This window comes from Plectropomus leopardus, chromosome 16, assembly GCF_026936395.1.
Source record: "Plectropomus leopardus strain MGB_pleo_1.0 chromosome 16, ASM2693639v1, whole genome shotgun sequence".
Lineage (NCBI taxonomy): Eukaryota > Metazoa > Chordata > Actinopteri > Perciformes > Serranidae > Plectropomus > Plectropomus leopardus.
In genome coordinates, this window is record NC_142191.1 from 25,487,671 (window position 1) to 25,512,195 (window position 24,525).

The 24,525-nt window shown below is 36.6% G+C and overlaps 2 protein-coding genes across 3 annotated transcripts in view; both read left to right on the forward strand.

Moving 5' to 3' along the window:
• Positions 1-1,370: 1,370 nt before the first annotated feature.
• On the forward strand, positions 1,371-11,000 carry LOC121964072 (interactor protein for cytohesin exchange factors 1-like). 2 transcript variants are annotated; one of them, XM_088089123.1, is made up of 9 exons: positions 1,371-1,655; positions 2,460-2,632; positions 4,590-4,663; positions 5,149-5,220; positions 6,267-6,322; positions 7,067-7,152; positions 7,227-7,470; positions 8,264-8,436; positions 9,354-11,000. In XM_088089123.1, exons 2-9 carry the CDS (start codon positions 2,474-2,476, stop codon positions 9,531-9,533), a joined length of 1,044 nt encoding a protein of 347 aa, XP_087945249.1. In that variant the 5' UTR covers positions 1,371-1,655; positions 2,460-2,473; the 3' UTR covers positions 9,534-11,000. The 2 variants fall into 2 exon arrangements, with proteins under 2 accessions (XP_087945249.1, XP_087945248.1); XM_088089122.1 differs by lacking the exons at positions 1,371-1,655; positions 2,460-2,632 and having other exon boundaries at positions 2,783-4,663.
• A 1,745-nt stretch (positions 11,001-12,745) lies between these two features.
• The window catches only part of LOC121955465 (serine/threonine-protein kinase D3-like), a 49,406-nt gene continuing 37,626 nt past the window's right edge, over positions 12,746-24,525 (forward strand). The window contains exons 1-2 of the mRNA XM_042503438.2: positions 12,746-13,059; positions 14,470-15,092. Of these exons, the coding sequence (XP_042359372.2) occupies positions 14,793-15,092 (300 nt within the window). The 5' untranslated portion in view covers positions 12,746-13,059; positions 14,470-14,792. The remainder of the gene's footprint in view (positions 13,060-14,469; positions 15,093-24,525) is intronic.

Sequence of the window (24,525 nt, forward strand, 5' to 3'; positions counted from 1 at the left end):
ATATATCTAGCCAGAGAAATCTAGTGTTCAAATTTGGTTGACTGTTTAACCTGATTCACATATTTTATTTCAGTGTCGAACCTTTAATGTACTTTATCTGATTAACAAACTCACCCAAAATGTTCAGAATGTTTTTTTCTAATGCAGAGCTCTGGGCACATATAAATCAAACGGAAGTCAACTCAATTTAATTTGGAAAAACCCTAAATCTTTGCCTCAGAGGGCTTTGTACAGCATGCAACAACCTCAATCCCTACATCCTCAATCCAGATGACAAAGTGTTTTTAAATGCACTTCAGTTTTCTGTGTTGCAAGCAAGATCCATCCAGTTCATCTACAGTGTCTAAGTTGTGTTTTGCTACTCTTCTAAAATTCAAATCGTTTTTGAAGTTAACCCTTTAAAACTTCAAGCAACATCACTTTTCTTGTGCTGCCTCTAGACGCCTTTCACAAGTACTTAAAGCCTTGAGCCCTGAGCAAATTGGTCTAATTTATTTCAAAACATGGGAAAAAGGCAAAGAGCAACTTGGTAAGAAGCGTTCCACAAACTGCAAGAAATTAGTAGATTTGGAAAATGATTTGTAAAAAGCCAGGGAAAAGCAATATTTACAATTATCTTAATTACACATTTAAACTTATGTTACAGAACGATTATAATGTCAAGCATTTTCCTGCTAATTTCCTTGTTTTTAATATTACTATTATTATTAATACTAATACTTAATACTGATATTTTTTTTAGGTAATTTTCTTATACTTTTGGGTAATTTATTTTTTCGCTGCTTATTGCCTTCTCCCTTTGTTTTTGAAAGACAGCAAGCCTATTTGCTCAGGTTTCAAAGGGTTAAAATTACACAGATAAAATCTTTAAAGTGACTGATGTGACTATTTCGTAAATGAAAAACAAACAAGTCTGAAACGTTTGAGAATAACAAGGCTGATGGTGACACCTAGTGGACTATCTGAACACACATTTTGTCAAATCAATAATTCAAGTATTTTATTTCCACGGATCAAACTAAAATGTGATTCTTATCCAGACCTGCAGCGAAATCTGAACGTAAAACTCCCTTTATCATTGAAATATTTGTTCAATTTCTTTGAAGAAGGGCATTTTCGCCTCCACTAAGGGCTTTGTTTTCACTCCCTGTCTGTTATTTTGCCTGGTGCACCAAAGTAGTGACAAAAAATATTCAAATCCTCATGCAAAAACTCTTTTAATTGTATAGTAGCTGACAGTTAATGTTATTATAATGTCATAAATGGACAGATTTCTGATGCTGTTTGCTGCAGGCAGAAATAGGCAGCCTGTGTGAGATCAAACAATCAGCCACTGGGTTAGGCACGCTGAAACCAAACATCAAGAGAAAAAACAAATGTCACAGAGAACGACAGCTGCTGCAAGAGTGTTTTATTTCCTAGACAACAAAGGAGAAGCTTCTTTGCTGAGCGTCTCAGTGAAAAAAAGAGCACAGACGGGTCACAAAGAACATGTGAAACAGGAAGGATGGTGTGGGTATAAGCATATATGTGTGATTTTGACTTTGTGGTCTGTTTCTGGGTCGATGTATAAATTCTCTCAGGCAGTTTCCTCCCATGCTGTGCATCATTCTACTGCAAAGACACCACGCTTCTGGACGTCCAGCAGGCAGCCGGTAAGACCTCCTATTTATATTAAGTTTTTTTGTGGTAAAGCAAATGTCCAGTGTCACTTGAATGCAGGTAGTGTAACATGCATCATTCAGTAACAGGGGCAGTGTTTCTGGAAATGCTGATCTTTAAATGTGACAGTAATGTCAATTTATAAGTCTGGTCTAGAGGTTTCAATCATATCACATGATCTTCAGTAGCAGATGTTTAAATTCATTCACTGGACAAAGCTGTCTACTTCTTTACTATCTCTAAGACCAACGTAATTATTCTGGGGGATAATCTGTCTGTAAGTTTCCAAACTACAGTTCCCTTGATGCTTTGGTGTGTGCCAATAGGAAGTATACTGTCACCAAGGATTCATTCATTGTGTGGGTTACAGCTTATATTTGTTTACATTTTTTTTTCCCAAATTGACAACATGAAAATTATGCTGAATTAATTATTATCAATTTTTGTTTACAATGTAGCCATGAATATACAGACAACTACTGCTGTATTACTTTAATAGTAAAGAAATCTTAAAAACGGGATGATTCGAAGGCAAGTTATGGAGGTTATAAGAAAGTCTTCTTTTTCTGAGATTTCTAAGCAGATTTGTGCACCTTTATTAACAGTGGCATCCGGAGATAATCATATCTTAAGGATATGTTAGTCACACTCAATCTAAAAATGTGTGTTTCATGAATGTTTTCTCAGATTTGACTTGGTTTTGACTCTGAGAAGAAAGAGTGCAAGTTTTGACACAAGTGTTTAACCCTAATTGCCTCTGTGGTGATATGTGACTCACACTGTTCTCTCTCCTCCAGGCTGGTCTGCAGCCATGAGTCGGCGGCGGGTCTCGGTCAAAGATCTGGGGGTGGTGGACTGTCAGGGCTGGCTTCTCCGCAAGAAGGAGGGCCGCAGCTTCCTGGGAAGCAAATGGAAGAGATACTGGTTTGTCCTGAAGAGGAGTTCTCTGTACTGGTACACTGACAAAACGGTGAGTTGTCTTAATGGTAACTTTGTAGCCAATTCGGGTACTGTGCTTAGGTACACTTTTCAGGAAGTTGTACTTTAAGTATTTAAATTTTCTGCTAAGCTATACTTTTACTTAACTACATTTCCAAGGCAAGTATTGTGCTTTATATTCATTTGATAAGTCACCTTTCAAATTCAGATTAACAACAGAAAATATAATAAACAAATAAATGTAGGCCTATTGTTGCAGGTCAGATGTCCAGTGTGTTAACTTTAGGAGATATATTGGCAGAAATAGAATATAATAATTCTATAGTTTCTATAGTGTATAATCGTCATCGGATAATAAGAATCACTGTGTTTTTGTCGCCTTAAAATGAGCCGTTTATACCTACGTGTGGAGCAGGTCCTCCTCCACTGTTCCTACAGTTGCCCAGAACAGACAAATCTAACACTGGCTCTAGATCAGGCCTCTGTAGTTTTCACATTGACCTCCACACTTAAAAGCCAATCTGTGATGAGCAGTGTCAGAAAAACACTGACTTTTAACATGAAACTGTTCAGTCAGTGTTTTTACTGGTTTAAATTGCCCAGACTGTTTGTTTTGGAGAGGAGGAGACTTACCGGATATTTCAGATCCAGATCCTCCTGAACATCTGGATCAATTGTTATTTGAGAAAAACGTGAGCACACATCAGCGGAGGCTGGGCTAGTCGAGCGTCTCCAACATACTAAACAGCATCGGAGAAATATTTGTAATGTGAAACTGCTCTATTTAGCATTTTTACCAGATTTAATCACAGAGCCATTTTGTTTCGGAGAGGATGAGACCTTTGTGGATAAATCAGAAAAATCTCCTGATCAATGAACACTGAAGAGAAGAGAAGTTTCAGCTGGTTGCAATCTGTAATTCTCACCACTAGCTTCCACTAAATCCCCCTAAATCTTACTCACTGAACCTTTATTATTTGGCTTATGACACAGTACAGAGTAGTTGTAAGAAAATTAAATTTATCTTAAAGTGGTCATTAATGCAAAGTGTTTGTTAACCCTTTAAACCTGGAGCAACATCACTTTTCTTGTTCTTTCAGACGCTTTTCAAAAGGATTTAAACCTTTGAACTCTGAGCAAATTGATGCTATTTCTTTTAAAATAATGATGGAAAAGTCAATGAGCAACTTGATATGAAATGTTCCATAAATTGCAAGAAATAAAACAGCTAGGTTAAAATTTCTCAGGAAAAAAAGTGAAAAACAAGGGAAATACTGTATAATTATTATAATTCCATATTTAAAACTATGCTACAGAATATTTATCATTTACAAGAACTATTTTAGTGTCTTTTTTTGTTTGTTTTGTGTTGTCGTGTTTTTGTTTTTTTTAATACTATTTTTTTGTATTTTTTACTAATTTCTGGCAAATTTTTGTGTCATTTCTTAATTTCCTGCTCCTTGCCTTCCTCCCTTTTTTTTGAGAGAAACCGAGCAAATTTGCTCAGGTTTCAAAGGGTTAAGAATCATTAACTTTTCCTGCACAGACATATTTTGTATAATTCCGGCTGTGTTTCACTATATTAGCTGTTTATACAGCAGCTCCCACTTCCTAGTGCTTCGACGTAGGAGCTATCATTGTTGACAAATGCACATTTTCCTACAACCACATTATCTTTTATAAATCATGGATTCAGTCTTTATATTGTGCTTTTAAATACCAATCAGGGAAGTAAAAGTTAAGTGTTACCATGGTTTCTTGTAAGCTTTGTAAATATGTTTTATTCAGGTTAAAAAACAATTTTAATCTTGATTGATTTAATGTGGCACAATAAGAAAGAAACGTGTCTACATGTAAGACCAAACACCAAAATGCATGCAAAGGCTGTGACCACAGAGAGTCTGCAAAGATCACGCAGGAACCTGAGACGCAGCACAAATGGTGTCATAAATCTAACATATCTCTGGTGTCATTTCTCTCCTCTGCAGGCGGAGAAAGCAGAAGGATTTATTAACCTGTCCGGCTTCACCATCGAACAGGCCAAACAGAGCCGCAAGAAACAGTGCGACACGTTTGTTTGTTTGTTTGTTTCTCTCTCTGATACTTTCAAAACAAAAACCACCGACTGCCCGATTTAGCTGTCTGTCGTCAAACTGTCGGCAGCTGTCGACTTCTTCACAATCTGTTTGTCCAAAGCTGCATTGACACATTTACATTTCCGGATGTTTAGATTCAGTTTAGGTGGTGCTGCAAATCTAAAACCTTCAAACCTTTATTTTTTCTAACTAAGCTGTTTTAACAGGGATTTTTTTTATTAAGTAGATTTCTTACAACAAATGTATGTCGATGTCCCCACAGGAGAGAGTACTGTGTGAACCCCTGATACGACATATAAGACCAAACAAACATATAGAGTAGTTGTCTTTGACATCTTACTGCACCAAATCAAACGTCTGTGGCAGGAGATAACACACTTTTTAATGATGCATAGATTGCTGATTATTTCTCTTAATTCAATCTCATTAACCCTTCATTGTTGTGTTTCAGTGCCATAACAGCCAGCCATCATCTAGTTGTGACTATTTTCATCGCTGCTGAGAGCTTCACAGACATGAATAAGTGAGTATTTGAAAATATTCTAAGTGATGCTGGAAGAATTTTTCAAGAGGAGTCTTAGTAGAAAATGCAATTTTCAGTATTCAGACAAATATATGATCTACTTTTAGTTTGTCTTGCAATGCATAAACAATTCTATCCATGCCAGCAGTTTGTTAATCCAGTAATTTGGTCCAGACTTAAATATCTCAATGACTGTTGGAGGGATTGCCATGAATTTTGGTTCAGAAATCTGTGTTAACTGCACTGAATGAACTACTGACTGATTATGCAGCTGCGTTATCAGGTTGAAATTTCGTACTTTGCTTTATGACACAGTACCCGTCAGCTGCTCAGCTCTACTTTCCATTTGGTGGTAAACACAAATGTGTTAGACGAACTGGATACTTAACTCAAAATACTCACTCAAATAAAATTTCTTAATAAGCACATAGGCCAAAAATGTTTTAGCTTCCAGGTTTTCTCCAACTGAGTTTTACAAATATAATACAATTTAGAATCAAAATTCAAAATGCAAAGAGTGATTGACTGGCTGGCCTGTCATTGTCTTAATTCAACTCAAAAACGTGTTCAAATTTGAGCTGCATTTAGTCCATGCAATTTTGTCCAAATTGAAAATAAATGTCTGTTTTACAATACAGCCATGATGAAACGATCACATTTGTAGCAACCCGGGAAACACAGAGACACCGGATCACCGTTGTTTGAAAATCCTATCAAGGCGTACCATTATTATTTTAATAAAAAGTTTTTTCAGTGATCTGAAAGAGACATATTTTCGCCTTTTAGTTTTCAACCAAATCTCAACATTGTTAATGCTGGCAAATTTTCTTTCCTCCTGTTTGTGATTGATCCTCCGAGGATCATTAACATCTCCAGCAAACTTAATGTCATTCAAACAGCTGAAATGTTTTTGCTCTTGGCTGATGATCGCTTTGAGTGGTTCCTCTTCCTCTTATCTTCTCTCATCTGTATATCTACTTCTTGTTTTGCATTGTGATGTGAAGATGATGAGTCACTGTCATGAAAGTCGGTGTGTCTGTGTGCAGGTGGATCAGTAAACTGTCACAGGCGGCCGAGCCGTGTGAACTCGTCAACACTGCAGGTCAGCTGCAGCGTCAGTGATATACACAGAAGATACACAATAATGTTGTACACAGGAATAAAACAAAATACAAGAATCTGTAAAACCGTTAATGTGTATGAAACATGGATACATGTGCTGAAGTTTAACCCTTTGAAACCTGGATTGACATAATTTTTCTTGTCCTGTACTCAGACATCTTATTTAACGTATTTAAACCTTTGAACTCTTAGCACATTAGTTTGACTCTTTCAAAAACATGGGGAAAAGGCAGTTACTAACTTAGCAAGAAATGTAACATAAATTGGAAAAAAAACAGATTCAGAGAAAAATTTAAAAAAGAAAAGTAAGCTTGGGGAAAATGTCCAGGAAAACTATACTTATAATTATAAAATTATGTTACAGAATTATCATTATTTGTTAAAAATTTTTCAAGTAATTTCCTTGTTTAGTTTTTTTTTTAAATTAACTTTCCCTTTATTTTTTCCTTTTTTTGTGCTAATTTTCTTTTTTTTCTTAATTTCTTACTAATTTCTTGCTATTTTTTGGGTCATTTCTTTTCAAGTTGCTCATTGCCCTCTTCCCCTGTTTTTGGAAGAAATCAGGCCAATTCACACAGGGTTCAAAGGGTTTAAGTACATTTCACTCTTTTAATTTCAATTTTCTCTCCTTCGACTGTTTTTTCTGCATATCACTTGTTCCGCTCTCTCACTCTCTGTGTGTGTGTGTGTGTGTGTGTGTGTGCGTGTGTGTGTGCGTGTGCAGAGTGCTACAGTGAAGACAGTGATCAGGACGAGTGTGTGTCGACATGTTCTCTGAACGCTGAGCAGGAAGCAGCCGATTGTGAAAATGTGAGTCATAAAGAATGAAGAGACATTTATTTAAATATTCCCACACTGTTAAAAACGTCCTGTCCTTCTCACAGGGGGACTGTCCTCAGCCCGTCTGTGAGTCCTCACCCTGCACCTCAGTCCCACCCATGACTCCGACAGGTGAACACAGAAGAAGAAGCACCTCAGAGGGTGCAAACTTAAGTAGAAACAGAAGAAGAGCCTCAGAGGGCAGTGAGCGCCTGTCCTGGCTGGACCTCCCTGAGCCTGATGGAGGTGGAGGAGCCTCCGTGCCTCTGCTGCTTGTCAGAGAAGAAACAGAAGAGGAGGTCATCCACGGTAAACACCTTGTTACCATGACTACTGCTGCCTTAAAGAGGAACTCCAATGATTACACATCAAAATTTGGTGGTGTAGTACAGTACATTTACATTACTCAAGAATAAGCAAGAAATTAGTAAAACAAGAACAAGAACATAGCCTGAAAATACGCACAAAAGATATAGTAAAAAAATAAACACGAAAGTGACCCAAAAAGTGCTGAATTTAAAAAAAAAATCTTTGACATACATTTAAGTCTAATAATTGTGTTGATAATAATAATAATAATAATAATAAAAATAATAATAATAATAATAATAATAATAATAATAATAATAATAATAATACAACTACTACTACTACTACTACTACTACTACTACTAATAATAATAATAATAATAGAGATTTTAAAAACTCACCCCTTTTTTTTGTTTTTGTTTTTGTTTTTTTTTTACAAATTCCTTACAGTTTGAGTGACATTTGTTGTCAGGTTGGTCATCGCTTCTTCCCTTGTGTTTTCTTTTTGTGTGTGTTCGTTTTATTGTGTTTTTAAAGAAATCAAACCAATTTGCTATGGTTTCAAGGGGTTAAATAGTTTGTGAAAGGCATCTTCACGCAGCACAAGAAAACTGATGTCAGTCCAGGTTTCAAGGGGTTAAATGCAATTTTGAGGTATCGCACAGAATGGCACAGAATTTTTTTCTTTTTTTAACAATGTGCATCGCGAATCCAATAATGTTTTTTTTTATAGGAGTGAAAAGATAAATCAGCAGAATATTTTTTTAAGTGACTGACCTGTTTGTCTTTGCAGAGAAGTCACCTGATGAGATGGAGACTCTCTACAACCACCTGAAGTCAGCCAGCTTGTCTCCGATTGGACGGTCCAGTAAGAGGGACTTCAGAGCGTCCTTCATCAGACGATGTCAGAACGACAAAGTCAACGAAAAGCTTCACCTGCTGCGGATCCTCAGCAGCACGCTGAAGGTGAGTCTGGAGAAAAACTTAAAGGTGTGGTCTGCCCTTCTTATCCTCTGCACCTTGTGTCCAGTTCAGTAAATATCTCCTCATTGTATGCAGTACAAGTACAAGTTTCTCAGTTGTGTGCTCAAGTACAGTGCAGTTCTACAGTGTAGAAAATATTCCATTTCATGTCCTGAATTCAATATGTTAGTAGAAGCCAGTGGTGGATGAAGTATTCAGATCTTTTACTTTAGCAAAAGTATTAATACGACATGGTTAAAATATTTGGTTTTAACTAAAAGTTCTGTATTGAAAATGTTACTAAGGTGAAAATGTAGTAAGTATAATAAGGAAAATATACTTAAAATATTGAAAATAAAAGTGCCCAATGCAGAAAAATCTAAAAAAGAAAAAAAAGGACACCCCAAACATACCCAAACCTTAAAATTATTTGAAACAAAAACAAACAAACAAAAAAACACCCAAGAAACCTCAAAATTATAAAAAGAAAAAAAGCAAATCAGAAAAAAACAACCAAACCCCCTCAAAAAAATAAAAATCCAGAAACTTTAAATTATAAAAAAAGAAAATAAAATCACCAAAAAAAAAATCAATTAATTGCATCAATTAAAAGTTAATGTATTTAAAAACAACAAAAACTCAAAATTGTCAAAAAGAAAATAGAAAAAAAATTAAAATGATTTAAAAACATGAACAAATCCACCCCCAAAGATTTTAAATGATAAAAAATAGAGGTGCAATGTTTCGCTCTGAGATGTCATGGAGTAGAAGTATAAAGTAGTAGAAAATGGAAATACTCAGGTGAAGTATAAGTATGTTAAAATTGTACTGAAGAACAATACCTGATTAAATGTAACTTCCTCGTCTGATTGGAGATTATGTAAGTCATTGTATGTCTCTACAAACTATCTGTCCTTCAGGCCAAAGAGTCGGAGCTGCTGGCGGTGGAGCAGATCCTGACAGACCCGGCTCTTGCGGCGCCCACGTACAGGAAGTGGAGGACCTCTAACCTCGTCCTGCTGCAGGAGATCGTTCAACGCTACCAGGCAGGAGGAGGCGCTGCAGAGCTGAGACCTCAGCTTGTCATCCCGCCAACATAAACACGAGTGTTCTCAGGTTTACCTTCAAGTCGCAGGTGTGACAGGGAGCAGGTGACGGTGCTGGGTCTCACTGGGTGGACTGGGAACAAACCACGATGCTATACCTGCTCTAACTGTTTATATTTGACTTTAGCGTGATTTCCATCCAGGTGGCAGTGGAGGAGTTTGTGTGAATGAGTACATTTACTCAAGACCTGTACTTGAGTATTATTTGATGTGCTTGTTCTTGAGTATTTCCATTTTATACTGCTTTACACTTCTACTCTACTACAGCTTGGAGGCAAAAATTGTACTTTTTACGCTCTTATATTTATGTGATATATCAGCTGCATAGACGGTAGATCTAGTCGTCATTTTTTAAACAAAGTTTAAAGAATAACACAACACTTTGTCAATGATACAGCTACAGATACAGCCGTGCAAACGAGTGTTGATTTAACTATGGTGACCCTTTAACACCTGGATTGACATTAGTTATTTTTGTGCTGCGCTCATATGCCTTTCACAAACAGCTAAACCTCTGAAGCCAGAGAAAATTGGTTTGTTTCAAAAACATGGCGAAAAATGCAATGAGCAACTTGACAAGAAAAGTCAAATTGAAAATTTAAAAAAATAAATAAATAAAGCAAAAGGTGACAAGAAAATTAATTAAAATATTTTAATTATATATTTAAAATTGTATTAAAAAACAGATTTTTTTTCTTTTCTTTTTTAAGCACTTTATTTATTTATTTATTTATTTTTTAAGATTATTTTTCTTGCCTTTTTTATAGTACAGAGCACAGAGCAGAATTGAACCTGGGCTGCTGCTCAGGACTCAGCCTACATGGGGCGGACGCCCTACTCACTGAGCTAGAGGCCGTCCCTTAAGTACTTTTTTAAGGTCATTTTCTTGTTGCTTATTTTAATGTAATTTCCTTGTAACTTTCTACTAAGCTCTTGCTTTGTTTTTTTAATTTCTGGGTAATTTCTCTTTAGTTGCTCATTGTCTTCTTCCCACGGAGATATCAAGCCAGTTTGCTCAGGTTTCAAGGGGTTAGGACATATAAGTGTATCTGCAGTGTTCAGTGAGCTCACAGTCACAGCTTTCATATTAACTTTTAATCAAAACATGTCCTGTTCGCTTTCTCAACATCTTTTTGTCAGTTTTTACAGTTTACCTGTTGACAAACATCGCCCTCCTTTGACTCACGTCTGTAAAAGCATGTCCCACTGATGGATGTTAAATCTAAACATTGGTAAATAAATGTTTGACCACTTTATTTCTTTTAATATAATGAAAAGACCTTGCAATAAAAGATGCACTGAAATTTAAATTAAAACCCTGTATGTCTTATCTAAAGATTTCTTAAGAGCCTCGTGGTTTTTTGGGGGGGATTTTTTTTAAGTAGCCCCAGTTGTCTGCTAAAATGTCTTCTCTTCCTTTTTAATATTTTGGCATCTTGATTAAAAAAAATTGAAATAAGAGCATTGTTTGACTGTGTCTAACTTTTTTTATCAGTATAACCTCTCGCCTTCCCTCATGTGACCTTTAAACCTTCAGTTTTCACTGCGTCCTGTATACGTTAGATGTTTCCTTCTTGTCCTCGCCTTGAAAACATTAACAGCCAAATCTCTCAGCCTCAGGATTCCTGTTGCAGGAGGGTTGAACCACAGTAACCGACCCTCAGTATTTACCCTGAGCCGGCCGCAGCGCTGCTCTGGACAATAGATGCAGATAAAGGTGCCTGAGGCTGGAACAATATATATTATTTTTTATTAAACACACAGTAGCTCAGGAAAAGGCCTGGTGGAGTTAATGCAGCTCAACAGCCATAAAAGCACTCTGGAAAATAAAAACTCAAATTCTACTGTAGGAAATAACCCTTAAAATGATACAGTTATCCATATTTTTAAATTATTTGTGTATTAATTTATTGTAAAGTTATACAACTGTGCTACACATAAAATGTTTATATTAAGTCAGATTAGTTAATTTATTTAGTTAAAAACAGTGTATTCATTGTTAATCATGTTTAAATGTTTGTGTGTTTCGGGATGTGTTAGTTACTTTGCAGTGTAATAAAATATGATAGTATATATTTACATTTACTCAAGTACTGTGCTTCCGTTTAAATTTGAGATACTTGTACTTTACTTGGGTATCTTCATTTTTGTTTTGTTTTTTAATACTTTTACTCTATTTTGGGGGCAAATATGACTGTTGTGACTAGTTTTATTTGATATCTTTACATTGCATCACTAAATCATATTAATAATGCAGAATATAATCAGCCAATAAACTGTGATTTAAATAAATTATAGAATAAACTACCCAGCAGCAAAGTAAATAAAATTAACCTCACCTTTACAAGCTGCAACATTAAAGTGATGAACACATTAATGCATCAATAATTATAATCCATTTATGCAATATAGCCTATGTTTATGGGCCATTCTGCAAAATGAATACCCTATAATAGTATATTTTGAGTATATTTTGATGCCAATCCTGTTTTTCAGAGGTTCAAAGACAAAAGGCCTAAATGGCAGTTTGGGTACTGCAGTATTTTGACCAGGAGATGGAGCCACAGAAGTATCAGACGAAACTCAATGGCCGGAACCAGACAAAGATCGTGTATATCTGGAAAGCTGACCTGACGCTCTCTGAGGTAAAAATACAGATATCATGAGCATGACTCGTGCTCTTAAAAAGTACACCACTGCCCATATGTAGACCATAGTATCATCATATCTGCTATTTATTCATTTTATTGTTAGCTAGCTTAGTTTGTGTCCTATGCTGTCTTATCTTATTTAATTCAAAAAGTTAAGCATTTGTCAGCTTAATTAAGGCTTGGTTTTTGTTTGCTGACAGTCAGCTAAAACGAACCCAAATTCTAGTTAGCAGCAGCAGCAGCCTTGGCAGCCGTTTTTTAAAAAAATTAATACATAAAAAAATATATAAAATATCAAACTTGGGGCTAGTGTTAGCTGAGCCTGAGTGTTAGCTGAGTGTTAGCTTTCACTCTGATAGCTAGCTAGCTAAAAGTGACATTTTAGCATAAAAGTTATAAAAAATAAATGAATAAAATGTCACTTCTTCATTGTTTCATCAAGCTGCATCACAAATAGTTTGCGGTGGATTTTATATAAACCTAGCTTAACCTAGCTTGTTGCGTTTGGTTCAGACTTGAGCTGTCCGTCCCCTGGAAAGCGGGTCAGAGTGAGACCTCTGTCCGCTCCTCCTCCCGCTGACAGCGGTCTGCTGGAGCTCGTCGCTGTGATAATCAGATCCGCATGAAGCTGGAGCTGCTCGGTTTGGACCTCTCCGTCTGTCCGGGCGAAAGTTTGAAGACAAACAAGTCAAGCATAAAAAGTTTGCTTCACTGCTTTACTTCTCCCCCCCCTCCAGCCCCGGTGGACCGAGACCAGAGGACTAACCGGGACGGTGTTTGTTGAGCTCACCGCTGGATGTGAGTTTAACGCACATTTTCCTTCTCGGTTTGTTCTCCGGTGAAGCGGAAAAACCGCCCTGTCCTCAGAGGTAAGACGTGATTTAGTTACACGCAGTTGTTGTAATATTTCATTATAATGTTTTAGTTTTGCGTTTATTGTTCCTCCTGAAAACGCAGCTGAGCAGCACGGAGAAACGTGACTAACGGTAGGCTACAGCAACATGGTGAAGCACAGCACCGTTTAAAGCTCTCAGGGTTAAAAAGTCACACACACGTTTATTATGATGAATCAAATGGATTTGAATATTTGCTATTAGACAAAAAGGTGTAAACAGTTTTTACTATAAAGAACTACAATAGAATTCAACATCTTAGGTCCAGGTGCTCCAGGTAAGCTCAGACTTGCTGTTTAAAATATAAAATGACACTTCTTCCTGTTTGTTTTAAGTAAAATAGTCTTAAAGGGTCTACAACCATCTTTTTTTGGGGTTATTTTTGGGTTGTTGTCTGCAAATGTTTTGCATGAGTTTCACAAATCCAAACTAACCATAATGCTGTAGTGTCAACTCTGCATGCTTTACTTTAGCGTAAAGCCTGCACATCTGACTGAATGCATGCACACATTTTGGATGATTATCTCTGTTTGTACAGTATTTTTCTTTGCACTTTATACTGTGAACTTTAGCACACACACTGCACAGCTCTTTTCATTTAAAAACGGATAGATTTACATTTTTACTGACAGTTTTTCTATTTTCTACTTATAAATCATGATTTTTTTTCAATACTTGTCTTTTTTTTTACTACTTATTTTTTTTGTACCGGGGCTACACAGTTAATTGCAATTTTATTTTTATTAAAATTGCAGTATGGCCAATTTTTGATAAAAGTACAACAATTTATTATAAATTAATCATTGCGGTGCTTCAGAGATACTCTGGCCTAAAAATTATATTCTAGACTTAAAGGAACATGCTTGTTTGGTAAAAACCCCAGCATAATCATTTTTATGTTTTTTTTCCTGTGACATTTAAGTGTGTAAATGACAATTCCCACAGAAATTGCAATTTATATCTGTATTGCAATATCTGTCAAAATAGTGGCAATATGATATTTATTGATTATTATTTTTTGCATATCACGCATCCCTTTTGTTTACCTTAACACTAAGGAAAATTCCTAGTATGTGAATGTCTGATTGACAATAGACCTGATTGAGACTCTTGGGCACTGTACTTGCTGTGATGTTTTACACTATTTGAAACTATACAATGATGCAAAGTGTGTAGTCTTGTGTGAAGTTGTGTGTAAGTGTGTGAGTGAGTGAGTGAGTGAGATGGAATATTTTTATCTTATAATGATCTTTAAGGTATTCCAGGGATGCAAGAACATACCATAACAAGTATAACATTTCTATTAAAACTGCACATATTTGGTAGATGGGGAGGGCTAAGCTTTTGGGAGAAGCTCTTTAATGTGCAATCTTTGATTTTCAACAGATGCCTCCAGTGAAACCAGTGAAGAGCAACTGCAGATCTGCCACTACTTGAAACACAATCCACAGTGTCACCCAGCAGGAGCCCTGAGGATTTAAAGTTGGAAGTTTCCAGGATCCTGAGCTTTCACTTCAGATTATTTCCTGCGTTTCTACCTCAGAGATGCCCGTCAGTGAGCAGCAAGGTTTTTTGAAAGATTTTAATGGTGACAAATGTGAAAAGGGACAGAAAACGCTCGGCTGACGAACAAACAAACACGTTTTTTGGATGACGTTCACCTTCGACGCCTTTTTCCTGCCAGGACGACATCACAGATAGCAAAGCCAATGTCGGCCGACAACAGCCCGCCGCCACAGCTGGCCTCGCAGCGGTCTTTCCCTGTCCTCCCTCAGCATGCTGCCCCTCCCACCCCGTCGCCGTCCCCAAGCCCACCTTCCACCCTCTGCAGCCGGCTATCCAACGGCAGCCAGACGGCCCCCAGCCCCACAAACTCACGGGGATCTTCCATCCACGGAGTCTCTTTCCTGCTTCAGATCGGACTCACCAGGGAGACGGTCACCCTCGACCCCGGAGACCACTCGCTGTCTGCTGTCCGTGAGCTCGTCTGCTCCATAGTGGATCAAAAGGTACATTTTACACACTTTATTTTGCCTTCTCATCTGTGATGACACGGGATACTTGTTTATGTGCACTACACTTCAGCTGTGAGATTATGTTTTTCATGCCACAAAAATACCCTGAAGACATTTTTGCCCCACATGAGAAAAAAAAAAAATTGGAGATGATTTCTTGTAATTATGAGAGAAATTCTCCAAATTATGAGATCTTTATATTGTGCAATAAAGGTCTTGTAATGCTGGTGTAGATTTCGTGTAGGCATGGGATATAGTTTTCTTCTTTTCTCTGAGATCTGAAGTTTGAATAGAGAAACTTGTGGGTGTACCTTCACTAAATATTTGGTTTTAGATGCTTGGTGATGTAGTGGCTAGCTGTAAGATGTAGAGGTGAACTACTGTAGCTGGCGTGTTAACTGCTAACACACTAGCTTCATGGGATTATGTCTGTGCTGGTCGAAGCATCTCTCTGAGCCTTTTTCTATTTTCTCTGTACTGAGATGTTTATTTCGTCTTTGGCAATTTATTTTCAGGATTATACATCATAAAATTTAATGAAAAAGCACTGGAGTTGGAAAAATGCATTTAACATGGGGCACTTAAGTGACAGTAACGTCACACAGTTTACTAAAGAGATGCATTTGTACTTTTGATTCATGTCCTCATAACTGTTTGTGAATCATTTTTCTTTGAGTACTTTATAGAGTCTAAATGGACCCATCTGAGTTTGGCATTTTGGCCGCTGCTGGAGGTAACATTTAGCAGACAGCCTGTCACTCAAAGCAGCCATGCCCTTAATCACGTGTAACTTTAAGCCTTAATAAAATGCAAACAGGTAAATTCTATAAAAATGTACTCTCTGCACAGTGTGCTGAATGAAGAAAGTAGCGACTGAAACCAAAACCGATTTTTGTACCAGGCTTCAAACATATTTTTTCTGCTGTAAAGTTGGACAGTTTAACAATGGTGTTCATGGAGGCTTACTCACTTTTGGAAACAGCCTTTTAGGCTGATCGAGGAACTTTGTTTTTGGCACTTCGGCGTCGGCTTCATTTTTTAGCCCCAGAAGTTGCTGCCTCGGTGTGACACACAGCTAAAGCTAGAATAGCCTCCTCTGTTTCGTACTCTCAAAACTCAGGGCTGTCAAGACTGCCTGTTTTTTGTGAATGGCCCTAACTTTTGTCAAAATTCAGTATTACTTTGTGTCTTGAAATAATGAAAAAAGATTTCAGAATTATGAGAAAATGTCTTTTTTTTCCTTCTTTCTATTAACACACTTGTTTATTTTTAATATGTTTATCTGTTTAAATCAGATTCAAACTGACCGGTTGATTTTGTGTTGGACTCAGAGTTTTGTTAAACCTGGTCTAACTTTTCCTTCATGTAGTTCAGAGAGACGCTCTCAACTCCATTTTATCTCTCGTAATCTACTCTTTTTTTATGCCACTTACACTGAACACAACACCTGCATCTGAGTGTCATTCTCAGCACTCTACCAACACACGCGCGCACACACACACACACGCACACACACGCACACACACGCACACACACGCACACACTTTACAGCAAACCCAGTGGGTTCACCCGTTTAGCAGGGCATGATGACAGAGAGAGGAAAACGCGTTGATGCTTCTCACAATAACTTTCGCTGTTGTTAATTTTCCAACCTTACAGTGATTGTTTGATGGATGATGAATTAATTCACTGATTGATTATTGCCACTTGTTATCTAGTCAGTGTTTTATAAAATATACTTTACATACAGCTTTGTTGTCACATACTGTAGTTTCTTTGGTCACCTGAGGAAAAGTCTTTTTTAAAGGGAATTTCACTGTGTCAACGCGCTCCACTTCCTGTTTCACAGCTGTGCGTTTGGTTGGAGAAGCAGTAGGATGGTTGGTATGTTTCTTGTTGTGTATGATGAAGATAAACTGTCTAATTGATTAATTTGACAGATTGAGAGATGTCACGGTACATCTATTTCACAGAACTGTCAGTTCAAGTGAAATTGTCTTCTGAGGGATGAACTTCATGAGAAGTTGAGAATTGCAGGGTTTCCTAGTGAATCTGTGTATTATGGTCCAGCATCTCATTGTTAATAAAGGAACTGCAACGCTCAGATGTGGTGGCTGCTGCTGGGCGAGCAGTGACATGATGGGACATCTGCATTTTGATCGGTTGTTGCGCATGAAACGGCTCAGCTCAATAAAGGCTGAAAATAATGTTTTGTTACTATTAATTAATCATGCAATTTTCAATTCAATTTAATTTATTTTATTGTTTTATTTTTATAAAACAATAACATGTAATAATAATAATAATAATAATGATAATTTATGTATTATTATAATTGTTTGATCAGTAAAATGTCAAAAACAGTGAAAAATGTTCAAGGGGTCATCATCAAATGTCTAAAACTCAAATATATTCAATTAATAATGATATGAAACAGAGAAAGCAGTCAGTTCTCACTTTTGAGAAGCTGTAACCAGAGGATGTTTGGAGATTTTGTTGGAAAACTACCTTTCCAATCCAGTCAAAGAAGTACGGGACCACTGGTTTGACGGAAATTATTATTTTCATTTTTGATTAATCTTCCCAATATTTTCATGTTTAATCATTAAGTCTGTCAAATGTCCAAAAATAAATGCAAAAAAATGCACGTGTATTCAAAGCCTTCGATGTCAAAAACCCAAAGACCTCTTCAGTTACTGTCATAAATGACAAATAAAAGCCAAAAATTCTCACATTTAAGAAGCTAGGACAAGAAAATGTTTAACATTTTTGCTTGAAATATGACTGAAATGATAAATCGACTAAACTAGTAGTAATTTTTGTAGCTCTCTAATAATGTAGTTCATGTATTGCAAGTATTGCATTTCTAATTGTTCTAGTGTTGTTTTCACATAAAAAGAAAATTAACAAAAAATTCAACTGTTTATCATTTCATCGTGTGTTTTCTTTCAAAGATTACACATAATTCCAGTAAGCAGAAGTATAACATAACACAAAACAGATAAATAAAGTACAACTACTTCAAAAATGTAAATTAGTTACTTTTCACAGTTGCTGCTTTGTGCACAGATGATGTTTGGACATGGTGATATTACGCAGAGCAGAGATAGTGGGAACCTGGAGTGGGAGGTCACGGTGGAACTGGATTCCAGTATGGTTTGCCTACAAAATGACATCATCACTGGAATTTTCTTTTTCCTGCTTTTGTGTCCACATCATGGAGCTGTGAGGTTTGTCTGTGGGTGGCTGGAAGCTTCAGGTCGTGTTTGCTGCTGTTATGTCACCTCTGTTAACATGTATGTGTGTGTGTGTGTGTGTGTGTGTTTGTGTGTAGCAAGAAGGGGGGGTCAGGAAGTAGGGAAGTTCCCCTCCCCTGTAGGTCGCCACACTGACCGCACACACCGTGCACATTCACACGCACAAGCACACAATGCTTAGCGAACAGTGAGAAATACTTTATAAGGTGAGAACATACCAGGACTGTGTGTCTGTCAGCTCCCCAAGTGGCACAAAAATCAATGGATGCCACTTTACAGAGCTTCAGATTTTATGTTTTTGCCTTTAAACAGGTACAAACCTCACACAAAGTCATCCTTTCTCTCTGAGCTTATTTGATTTATTTTAGGGATTGTTGTGAGCTGAGTGACCTGCATCATAAAACCACTTTGGTTCTTTTTATGATTTTTTTGGCTTTTTTTTTTAAGCTGTCAAACATCTCACACCTGGTAGAATAAAATTAAATGTTCATGCGAGATAAGATAGATTACAAAAAGTCATATATTTACAGGAGCAACTTTTGCAATAGATTAATTTTTTTACATTTTAATTTTTTACGCCTACAAATTTGCACAATATCTACATTATTGTTCAAACCTTTAAAAAGTTTATTGATGTGTTTCGGATTTGTATTTGTTTTTTGGAAGCTGAAAATATAACATTTGTTAACATTTGTTTTCCTTTTGGATTAGGAAATAAATTAACCAATGCATGCTGTATTAATGTTTTGAAATGTGACTTTAGCTCAGATCCAAACTGTAAGCTCATCTCTCAAACTCTCTCGCTCTCCCTCTCAAAAAAAACCCCAACTTACTTATTAACAAAAATAACAGTTTTAATTAAAGTCAAAATGGGGAAAAATACATAAAAATACAAGTAGCAAATAGGGGTGGTACTCACCCCATGATATAATATTATCAAGATACTTTATTCACAATACAATAAAATTGCCATATTAAACAATTTGTGATATGCTGCTTATTGCAATGATGTATATTTCAATATATATTGCCATTTTTTAAACCTTTTTTCCACTATAAATTGTGTGAAATTGTATGTCCCCAAAGGAAAACTTTGCTGAATCTGATAAGATAAAGTAGATGTATGTAGTAGACTTAAAAAGTAATTGACTTTATTATTCCATTAGGCCACTGAAAGTTTAATTTGTAGTTGCAGTATTAATAATTTATTTATTAAAAATTTGGTGCCTGCCATCTGTGTATCGATAGAAAATTGCTTCACAAAATATTGTGATATTTTGCTTTATCAATTTTTCCCCATCCCTTGTAGCGACTTCTTGCAAATGTAACAAATGTGACAGAATGTACAAATAATCATAGTTTAAAAAGTTTTAGAATGTCTTAAACTATAGATCAATAAAACAAACAACACAAAGATACACATTATGAAACACATATAACATGTTCTCCATAGCCATCAGTTAAAACACGAAAACAGCATCATCTCCCTCCGTCGTCCCGGTGACGCGAGAGCTACCTGAGTCCTCTGCTCCACTGGTTTCCACGGTTACCAAGGCCAGACAGTGGCTCAGGTAGAGACATGAATGATGGTGGCAGAAGGAAAAAAAGAGAGATGCCAGTGTTGTTTGGATGCTCAACCCGCCTACAGAATTTCTGAGAAGAAAGATAAGTAGATATTTTTTATTTGTTCCCATGAGAAAATGCTTGCAGCAAAGTCACAAAGGCATTTCATCACAAAGTCAACAATATACACACTCAACAGATATCATAAAGGACATACTCGTAAACATAGTAGACATACACATACCAGGAGGAAGGGGACGGACCAGAGCAGCTGCATGTCTTTTGTGAGCAGGTAGAAGTGGCCACAGTACATGGAGGATAAGCATGGACGTTTAAAGAGAACTGGATACGGTGTTTGAGGCTGGGCTCTGTTTATTCCTGTTGTAGTTAGAAAAAAGACCCATAATGTTTAACAAAATTCAGGGAGCCTTCATAGATGCCCTTCCTCATCTTAAATGTGTTCGTAAACATCGCGGTGCCTGCAGAGCCCATAGGACATCCTGCAAATCTGCAAAAAGTCTTAAAAAGCACTGAATTCATGAATCTAAAAATAAGGCTTTGAATGGTATTAAACTGACGTTCATTAATCTTTCAAATGTCTCAAAAATGCGATGGCATGGAAAATAGGATTTGATTCTTTTTTTTTTCTGGTGTTGAAAATCGTAAAATAATTGGAAACATCTACTTTTTGTGAAATAATTTAATAAATATATTTTCTTCAGCTCGTCATGATGGGAATCCAAGCAGTGGAATCTCGTATGCAGATTGAGAAACACTAAATTGCTCAGAAAAATGTCCAGAAATACCAGATATTTCCCAATTCTGTTGGTAAACACTTTTATGATAATACAAAATCTCTATTGTCCTTCATGTATTCCAGTCTAGAGAGGGCAGAATACAATTGTCCTTACTCAGTTTTGTTTATAGAAAACTGGTCTTAAACTTAATTTCGAGTGGCATTAAAAAGTCTTAAAGTCTTAAATCTCCCGTGCCTTAAGCTGCAGGAACCCTGTCAAGACATTTGGCGGAGCCGCTAACTCCTGCTTTAGTGCCCTGCTAATTTGAACAGTATAAAATGATTAAATCACACAGCTCCTCTAAACTTGAAATGTTATTCAGCCAAATGGACCAAATCCAGACAGTGAAAAGAGACAATTTACAGAGGCTGTGACACACTTTCTCAATATAAGTCAATAGGAAAACTAATTTGAGGCCTCATGCCATGACGTGATGGACCTGGATGTTGTAATTCTACATTTAGCCACATTATAAGATTGTCTTTAGGTCCCAGTGCTGTTCCAGGGGCTTGGGATAAGGTGTCGGTGCATTTCCTGTTTAAAAATGTGTTGGTTTGTAAAACAAAGAAGCTCTGCTCATGTGTGTATGAAAAACATAAGCTATGTATTTTAATTTAAACATTATTTATTTTCATATTTGCTCAGTCAGATTGTATTTCCATTTTATTATTTATTTTTTGGTTAAGTCATAAATAGAGGTAAACATAGCTTTTGTCAATAAGAAAGAAATCCTTTTGTCCATGAGCTGAGATGAAATAGTGTAAATAAATGCATAAAAAGGAAAAGTTAAACCCACATTTTTCAGGTTAAAGTTGAATGATTGTTTGGTGTGGATCAGTATTTAATGGAGCGTTGGGGTTTTTCAGCTGAAAGCGTCCACTAGCATGTACCTGGCATCTCGCTGGATTTGCAGGGACACACAGTAAATAGGATTTATGTTTCTCCATGTTTCTCTCACCCTCTCTCATTGATTTACTAAATAACTACCTGGGTCGGTATGTTTAAAACACCTAAGTAATGTTCTTAAAAAACTGTCCTGAACTTGAGACTTATGAGTTAAAACACTCTTCATTTAAGGAAAGTCTGGAGCTTAATATAAAGAAGTTAAAAGTAACTTTTAGAGACATCTAAAAGCAAATCTTTAGATCTGACTGTGACTCCACACTACGTGTTGTAAAATAAGTTTACCACTGGAAATGGCCTCTTACTTTTGCTGAATCAGCCAATAGCAGCTGGCGTGACATGGCAGCGTCATATCAGTAATCACAGCTTTATGTGTAACATGTTTGCTAACGGACAGGAGTTTAGTGGGTTTAATTTTTACCATCTTAGTTTAGCATGTAGCGTGTGAGCATCGGACCTTATTTCCAACAATAAAAGCAATATTATGTAATTTTTTGTGACGCACTTAGAGCTGATATTTATGTCTGAGAGGCTGATACATATCAACCCCGCTCACTATGAGATTAAAACGTCTTTTAAATGAGTTGGGAAATGGATAAAATCAATTATTTATAAGCTGTTTTTTTTACACAGCACAGCCTTGGTGTGCTTTTTTAAATATTATTTATTTATTATTATATTTGACTAATAATTGAATTCCTCATACTTCCACATTTTTATTTTCTCTCAGTGTGTATAATGAGTATAAAGTCTATATACTCGCAAGGCTGTTTTTTCAAAAGTTCAGAAAAGATGAAATTTTAACAGTCGTCTTTTGTGCAACAAATATAAAGTAATCTGTCAAGAAAAGTGAAAAACAAAGAATGGTGATAAAAGTGTTTCAACCACAGTTGAAAGCAATAAAGATATGTGAAACTGGATTATATATGAATCAAGCAAAAATATGATGCCAACTGGAAGACAGTGGGTGACGGTGCGTGCTAGCAGGTGGTGTTGTGGGGTTTTATAGTGATTTGCTGTGAAGTGAGGAGGATAAATCTGGTTATTTATTTTCTTTTATGTAAGAAGTTGAATTAACAACCATTAACAGTGCCCGGCTCTCACTCTCTGTCTTTTAACTTTTTAAATCCCAGCTTATCTTTTCCATTTGTCACCTCATTATGACAAACAATTCTCATAAAAGCACCAAGTTTCCCGTTGATCCTGCCCATCACACACGGCTGCAGTCTGAAACCAAATCATGTTATATTATCACTTTTTAACTCTTCATGTTCTGAGTCCCGCCCTCACTCCTCGGCACTGTCCAGGATCACATTATGGGTGAATGAGACCTTTGACTTTAACTCTTAACTATAACAGTTCACATAATAATTGATTGAAATATAAAATTCTTCAGTTGCTGCTTTCAGTGTCATCAACAGGGTATTGTTTGTATGTTGACAGTTGGTTACCAAAAGGAAAACTATAGTTTCTTTTATACATCAGGAATTCTAAATATGGTTTTCTACAAAACTCTTTTTTTTGTCATTTAACAAAAGACGCCAAAGTTCTTAAATATCAAATAATCTTTAAACACAAGCAGCTGAATATGAAATTTGCCGAAACAAACATAAAGTCGGAAAGTGGCAAAATTTTGATGAGAATCAGTCACTATCTTGTCTAAGAATAAGTAAACGGGACTAGAAATTCAGTTCTAGCTCTCTGTATTGGAATGTTTTTGGTACTGCGTGCTACGGACACATTTCAGTTTGATCAAAATACTCTTGACTTTTGATAATCAGCCCTTGTCCCCCAAAATAAGTAAATAACATTAGATAAAACAGAAAGCCATTGCTATGTTTTCAGAGGCTCTTTTTCTTTTTAGTGATGCGTTGCTCGGTTTTTGTAGCCTTTTCAGCCTCCGATTCTGGGTGATTTTAAGTGAGCCGCTGCTTTTTCCAGTGACGCTTCAGTCACCAAGCTTGGGTGTTTTTTTAGCGACTTGTTGTTTTGTTACTTTTAAGCCAGCAAATGTAGGTATTTAAGTGACCTGTCGCTGTGTTTCCGGTGTCTTTTCAGCCACCAAACGGGAGTGTTAGCCTGTGTTAGCGACTTGTTACTGTTTCCGGCAACTTTTAAGCCACTACACGTGGGTATTTTAGCAACCCGTGCCTTTGTTTCCAGTCGGTTTTAAGCTACCAAATGAGTGTGTGTTTTGCTGTGTTTCCAGCAGCTTTTTAGACACAAAATGCAGGTGTGTTTTAGTGACCTGTGACTGTCCTTCCATCAGGCATTTTGCCATGAAAAAGCGGTTGATTTTTACAGAGACTTTGCTGTTTCCTGTGGCAATTTTGCCACCAAAAGTATTAAGTATTTTAAGCCAAAACATGGTCTTTTTCAAACCATCGCCAAGTGTTTTTTGTCCAGCTAACATTTTGGCATGCAGCCCTTGAATGTCAAAATGTAAATGACCTCCTTCACCTGCTCTTACTGTACCTGTGGCTCTGATAAGAAGCAGGAAGTGGGTTTGTTTCCGTCTCACTGATGTTATCTGATCAGAAACAGGAAATAGGTCTGGGTCTTAATATTTACTTTGCTCCATGAGAGGAGTTGAATCTAACCCGGACATCTGACACTTATTTGCATCCACATTGTCAAATGGGGTGACATCACATTAACGGGTCACCAGGTGTGTCTGCTGTGTGACTTTAAAGGAGCATTAAGCCAGAATTTGAATGTCTCATGACCGTAATGAGCATTGAGAAAAGTATTTTTTTTGTGTGTGTGGAAACATTTCCGGAGTTTTCCCAACAAATCTGCTTCTTATCACCAAAAATCAGCTGTTGCATTAAGACATTTAGTTAAACTGAAACTTGGTTCAATTGTTAAACTTTCTCAAAGAAAAAAACACGCTTCTAACAGAACAGG